This window comes from Propithecus coquereli, unplaced genomic scaffold (genome assembly GCF_000956105.1).
Source record: "Propithecus coquereli isolate 6110/MARCELLA unplaced genomic scaffold, Pcoq_1.0 Scaffold306, whole genome shotgun sequence".
In the NCBI taxonomy this organism is placed as follows: domain Eukaryota; kingdom Metazoa; phylum Chordata; class Mammalia; order Primates; family Indriidae; genus Propithecus; species Propithecus coquereli.
In genome coordinates this window covers 3,160,786-3,167,554 of record NW_012148686.1, presented here as the reverse complement: position 1 = coordinate 3,167,554, position 6,769 = coordinate 3,160,786, and the positions used below count along the sequence as shown (strand labels likewise).

Below are 6,769 nucleotides of genomic sequence, written 5' to 3'. Positions count from 1 at the left end.
TTAAGTTTAAAACTGAAGGATGAGAAGGAAGCAGCCAAAATCTAGGACAAGGCCACTCTGAGAAAAGGAACCTGAGGCCAGAATGCATTTGATGTTTGGGGGGCTCAGAAAGACCAAGATGGTTGGGGAACAGTAACGGGTGCAGGGATATGAGGAAGAAGAGGTGGCAAGGCCAGATCATGCAGAGCTGTTTAGGTATAATAAGGAATTTGGTTTTCTCCCCTTGCAATGATTCGCCGCTTGCTGTACCCTTTAGGATGGTTGTGTAGGGGCTACATCACGCAGGGGGACGAGGTCGAGGGCTGCCACGATACTGCAAGTGGCAGAGGAGGTTGCCTGGGCTGTGTTGGGGCAGTAGAGATGGAGAGATGCGACTTGGTTTTCAGAATAAATCTTAGAGTTAGCGCAGACAGGATTTTTTTTTTTTTTTGATGGATTTGTTGGAGGGGAGGTGGGTCAGAAACAAAGCTGAATTGAGGATAACTCCTAAGTGTTTAGTGTGAGCAGCTGGGTGGGTGGTGCTGCCATTTTCTGAGGCGAGGAAGACTCAGAATCGAGGGGACAGGGTGGAGAAGGAGCTTGCTAAGTCTAAGTATAAGCCTTACAATTATCTAAATGAATCGGTTGATGCTCAGTTGGATCATAACAGAGGAACTCCATGAAAAACTAACCACTAAACTAGATCTAGGTGGGATAAAGAATCGATGGCATATAAAACCCTGGGACTGGATGAGAACACTTAGTGCATTGCTGTAAATAGAGAAGGGAAGAGATGTGAGCGCTGAATCCCGGGGTACCTCAATGTTTGTGATCTGGCAGAGCAGGATGAAAATAGGCAAGTGGTGTCTCCAAGGGCAACTGAGGACAAACTTTTCGGAAGAAGAGAGGGCCAAGCATGTAACATGCTCCAGAGAGGTTGAGAAAGAAGAGGCGAGGGCATCGACTTTGGGCTCAGGCAAGATGTCCATCATCTGCGACCTTGCTGAGTGCAGACTGGTTGGTGGGTGGGGCTGAAGGTTTGACAGAGTGGACCTGGAAAGGGAGGTGAGGCGGTGGAGAGGCCAGGAGACAGCTCCTCTCAAGTTTTGCTGGGACGAGGAGCAGAGAGATGGGGAGAAACCAGAGGGCAACAAGGAATCAAGAGGAGGCTTTCGTTTTGTTTGTGGGGCAAGTAATTCCAAAGCATGTTTCATGCTGAGGAGGGCAAGAGGGGTGGAGAAATGGATATTTGGAATTGCATAAGCAAAGTCTTTGAGACAGAGAGGAGCTGGCTTCAAGAACACAAATGGTGGGCTTGGTCTCGGATAGAAAGGACAGACTATCCATTGCAGCAGGAGTGAGAGCACAGCAGTGGCTACAGACCAGGGAGGCAGGTGGACTGGTATGGGGTTCCGGGCTTCAGTGGCCACTGTTGTCTGCCCTGTTCTCTCACTGAAACAACGAGCATCCACTCTGTGCCAGGAATTCTTCTAGGCGCAAAAACTCATATCCTGTGGTCCTGACAAATAATACATGTCCACACCTGCGTCTCTAGATACGACACGCCAATGGCACAAGCGGTAAGTCCAGAATTTCAGGAAAGCATGAAGAACGGGCAGCACGGAGATGCCCCAAGGAGTGCAGGCCATTGACTGCTTGGCCAGTGCGTGCGCATTCCAGGCGGGGGCACCCTAGGGACAGGAGGCAGGGAGGTGGCAAGTACCCGCCCAATCGCCAGACTCCCACTTGATTTATGGCTACAGCTGGGCGTCCCTTCGGGATACAACGCGCTGGCGGGGAACTGGGTCTTTGCTGCAGGCGGGTGGGCCGGGTGGTCGCCATCTCCCCCGCCTCCCCGCAGTACTCAAGGGTTCAGAGGTTTGCTGCAATGAAGATGAAGTCAGTCTTTGGCCGGGCGAGGTGACGTTCTGTTTCTTCTGAGCTACCATCCTCTACCTGACGCCTCACATCTTTTTCTTGTTATATGCAGCCGAGGGTGTGTGCGTGTGTGTGTGTGTGTGTGTGTGTGTGTAAATTCCAGTTCTTCTTTTTTAGTCTTCTTGTGCCTTTTGCGCTTCCCTTTTCTTGGCCTCTTTTCTCTTCTCTCCTCCCCACAAGAGTGGAAAACACACGTTCAGTCCTAGGCAAACATTAACCCTGGGCGATGTTTTCAAGAGGGGAGATAAACCCTCCGGAGTGAGGTGCAAGGCCAAGAAGGGCAAAGGGGGCCCTGGCGCGGGCGCTGCGCGGCCGCCTCCCTCTGCTCTGTCGGCTGCGCAGGCGTCAGGGAGGGGGCCGTAAGGGGACCCCAGCCCCACCCGCACGCTGGGGCCAGTCTCCAGTAACTACTTCCCCGCAGCTCGGGCTGATCCTGCAGAGAGTACGAAATGGGGAGAAAGAGAAGCGCCCCGACTGGGCGAAGTGACCTAGAGGCTTCCTTGAATCTCTGCATACGGGAGGGGGAGGTGCGGGGACCGTCCTGCCCATCCCCGCACCGAAGCGGCCCAGGACGCGTGGTTTCCCCTTCTCCGCAGCTGGGGCCCTTTCCGGATCCCGGGACTCATGGCCACGGAGGGGATCCAGGCGGGGTTTGGCGTCCGCGCTGAGCCCTGTTCCCCAAGGCCTGGCAAGCAGCCTTGTGACCCGAACAACCCGGCCCAGGGCTGGGGCTGCTCCCCCACGTGGGGAATTTAACACCTACATTTTCGCACGACCCGGATAGGGCTGGACTTGGGGAGAAAGAACCAACTCCTGTTTGCAGTGGCTGAGGGGCAGGGCACCCACGAGAGGGGGTCTAAAACAGTGCCGGTACAGGGATGGGATTATTGGTGACATGAGTTTCATTTTGAACTCCCCTTAACCTTGCAGGGGCAGCCGGTGCCCTGAAAACGCCTGTGATTTGCAGTTGACGCGCCAGGCAGAGTGCTGAGTGACCTAGAGCAGGTCGCCTAACTCTTTCTGAGCCTCCACTGAATCTTCTCTTACATGGAGACGTTATCCCGTTCTCCCTCCCTCTTGGGACTTTGGTCCATGAGTTAGATGGGGCAATCTCAACCATCCTTTTATAGGACAGAAACCATAAGGTTTGAGGAGGAGTTGGTTATACCATAATAAAAGGACTTCTCCCCCCAGCTGTATTGAGATGTAACTTATTAAAGGGTGTTTTACATGCTCCCCTTTTCTAATAGAGCCTCACACCTGTTCTCAGCACCAATGGCTGACAACTGCTGCTGTGCTGAGATACCAAGAGCCAGTACATCCTGTGGCCACCATTCCAGTTCCACTGCGTTTACTATGACTAATCATGACTGTTTATGTTTACTAGGCATTAGGCTCTGTTCTAGGTGAATGAATTGTCTTTAATCTTCACAACTACACAGTAAGTTAGGTGTCACCTTCGTTTTACAGATCATGGCTCCCTGCTCACCAGGTCTGAAATCTTGCCTAGCTGGGAGGATTCTAACTCTCACTTTGGAAAGATAAACACAATGATTGGCCAGGGCTCAGGGAAAGCCCCTAGGTTAGGACTTAAAATCCCAGGTATGGGCTGGGAGGAGTGGCTCAGCGTGTAACCCCAGCACTTTGGGAGGCTGAGGCAGGAGGACCGCTTGAGGCTGGGAGTTTGAGACCAGCCTGGGCAGCACAGTGAGACACCTCTCTACAAAAAAAAACAAACAAAAAAATTAGCCAGGCGTGGTGGTCCACACCTGTAATCCCAGCAACTCAGGAGGCTGAGACGGGAGGCTGAGACAGGAGGATCGCTTGAGCTCAGGAGTTCGAGGCTGCCATGAGCTATGATTCTGCTACTGCATTCTAACCTGGGTGACAGAGAGAGATCCTGTCTCAAATAAATAAATAAATAAATAAACCGAGGTATCACACCAGGGGGTTCCAATTTTAGGCCTAGGAGATTAGGTGGTGGGTGAGTGCAATTTCCCTAAATAGAGGAAAGTCACTTTCTTTCAAAGGACTGTGGAACTCCCGCTGAAAAAGGGTTTCTTTGCAGTTACTCATCGGTGAGGCTCTTTAGATGCCTGATTCCAGAAACCCAGAATTCACACTTAGGGTCACAAAATTCTGGGCGTTTATTTGCCAAGCCACAGGGATGTTATCGCCGTGGATCCATCCGCTCCTGCCCATTCTCCTTTGGAGCAGAACGAAACCCATTTCAGGGCTTTTGCAGGCAGTCTTCAGGCACTTTCGTCCGGCCCCTTTCGACATCAAAGCCCCCCTGAGAGCAAAGGACTTTGAAAAGATACGAACTGCTCCGGCTCCTTATCGCGTCCCTGCTCCTTCCCGATGGAGTCGTAAATTCCGAGCCTCCGCGGCCGCCCTCTCTGCTCCACTCTTCTCGACCCAAGGTCTAAAAAGTGAAACCTATGACTTCCCGCCTCGCCCCGGGGTCCTAGTCCGTACCGAATGTAGCAGGGACTGAGAGGCCCACGGTCCAGGATTTGTTTGAGGGGCGGGCGCCATGGGTTCCCCAGCTTCGCCCAGACACCACGGCCTGGAGACCCTGCTTTACACTCCCGCAGCCTCCTTCAGGGCGGGGCGGGGCAGGGGGCCGGGCTCGGCCGGCTTACCGCGACCCCGCGGAGCTCTCGGTTCGCAGCCGGCGCGCCCTCTCCGCTGCACGGTGCAGAGCAGGTGCGGTGACGCGCTCCCGCCACGTGTCTGTGCTTCTCCGCAGGCCAGGAGGGCATCTTGCGCTGCCACCCGGACCTGGCGGGCCGCGAGCTGCAGCGGGGCACGCTCACGGCCGAGTCGCAGCGGGAACAGAGCGGCGCGGGCCTGACGAGCCTGGGCGCGGAAGAGCGGCTCCAGCTGGCCGAGCTCAACGCGCAGTACCGCGCGCGCTTCGGCTTCCCCTTCGTGCTCGCCGCGCGCCTAAGCGGCCGGGCTGCGGTGCCGCGCGAGCTGGCGCGCCGGCTGCACTGCCCGCCGGCACAGGAGCTGCGCACCGCCCTCGGCGAGGTGAAGAAGATCGGCCGCCTGCGCCTCGCCGACCTCCTCGGCGCCGACCGCGCCAGGCCGTAGCTGCCACGCAGGCCGGGGAGCCGGGACGAACGGCGGGACGAGCGCCGGCCCGGGCCTGGAGCTGTGCGTCCTGGGCGGGAGGCTGACTCAGGCCTGGAGCCAGCGTCCACACACGCGCACGAAGGAAGTGGAGAATTGAGGCAATCATACGAGTAATGAGCCCTTTTGTCCACTCGCCCACACGCGCACGCGTTGCCGAAATATCTGTATCGTTTAGTGCTTTGCCCCGATTAATCCAGCTCACTGCTTCAATTCTTCACTCCCTTTGCTGCCTGTTGACACCACCAGCCTTTGTGGATTTCAAAGCGCTTATGCAGCTCTTGTTGCCTCCCCACCTTCTCCTGCTAAGCCTGAGCTGCAAAGCAAAATGGACGGAAAAGGAATCATTTATTCCACAGCGGTTTGTCTGGGTTTTGTTTTGTTTTGGTTTTTCGCGGACATTTCCATGTGAGCGGAAGCGGCTTTCTCGCTCTGGGGCACCTGCGGGAGCCGGAGCTAGGAAAGCAAAGCGCTGGCCGCGGCCTGGGGCGCCAGGCAAGCCACGGGAGGGGGTGGTGGCCCTGGAGGGCCAGGCGAAGGGCCAGCGTTGGGAAGGCCCCCCGTGGGGACCTGCGGAGTAGCTGCAGCCATCTCTCCTAAGAGGGTGTGTGTGTCTCCGCGCTGAATGGGCCCATCGGTAGCGGGCGAGCCCCTTGTCTCTCCCTTAGGTCAGCCCTTGAGGGTTGGCTCGACTATCCTGGGAAAGCGATCAGTTGTTAAAATAGTAACACTCATTGAGCAGCTAAGTATTGTGACCGCCCCCTCCAAAAGCAGGACTCCATAGCGCTGATATAATGGAGGGAGATGCCCGTAGAAATCTTTCCAGGCAGAGTAGGCCGAGTCTGGGGAGCTTGTCAACACCAGGGCTTCAGAGCTGGATTAGGCTGGGCAGCTCCCTGCACCAGCCCCCGGAATGTCCACTGGGGGAAAGTGCATGAGCATCATGCAGGAGGAGCCCACCACCCTCCCTCTCTCTCTCTCTCTCTCTCTCTCTCACGCACAGGTGTGCCAGGCCCCAACATATATTACTTAGGGTTCTTATTGTCGGAAGAGAAACAAATCATCCATGTCTTCCCTAACACAGACAAGATAAGAGGTGAAGGCAGAGCTAGCTATTTGGAAGACAAGGACTTCCATTAGTGACCAGCCCTATTCAGGATTAGCAGCTGCAGTGAGAAAACCTTTCCATAAGCTGGTGGCCACACTCTTGGTTCTGGGGCTGATGTTCCACAGAAATTAATCACTTATAGAGCGCTGGGAATTTTAGACAAGGAACTCCCTCCTCCTTTCCCATCTAACTAGTGTTCCCTGCTGGTACTAAGGGTGATGGGAAGAGAAGCTGGTAATGGGTTGGGTGCCACAGAAGCAGGGTGCACCACCGGCGTCCTTGGGCTTGTGCCCAGACACACCTTCTCTGGGTGTAGGAGCACCAGGTGCACACCAGAAAGGGAACTCGGTGACTCAGCGCCTGTACTTTGGGACCTTGAGGCAATGGTGGGGTGCTGGGGCCTGGGCCACACACCTGTCTCCCTCTAGCCAAGGTAACCTGGGGGATTTCCTGACATACACAAGAACCTGCTGTTTGGCGAAGAGGATATTCTGACCCAGGATTCAAATTCCACAGGCTGGTATTTGAGACTCGGAATAACCCACTGTACTTAGGGCACCCTGTACGACCCCGGGATGAATCCAACGCTTAGATAAGTGGGCCCCC

The 6,769-nt window shown here is 55.3% G+C and overlaps 1 protein-coding gene across 2 annotated transcripts in view; it reads left to right on the top strand.

The window, feature by feature from the left end:
- Positions 1 to 5,407, top strand: part of URAD (ureidoimidazoline (2-oxo-4-hydroxy-4-carboxy-5-) decarboxylase) — a 9,376-nt gene extending 3,969 nt beyond the window's left edge. Inside the window, exon 2 of one of the 2 annotated variants that reach the window (XM_012649881.1) lies at positions 4,670 to 5,407. In XM_012649881.1, coding sequence (XP_012505335.1) covers positions 4,670 to 5,016 — 347 coding nt within the window. In that variant the 3' untranslated portion in view covers positions 5,017 to 5,407. Of the gene's footprint in view, positions 1 to 4,151; positions 4,449 to 4,669 lie in introns of those variants that run through there. The other variant, XM_012649882.1, reaches the window with a different exon arrangement.
- The last annotated feature ends 1,362 nt before the right edge of the window (positions 5,408 to 6,769 follow it).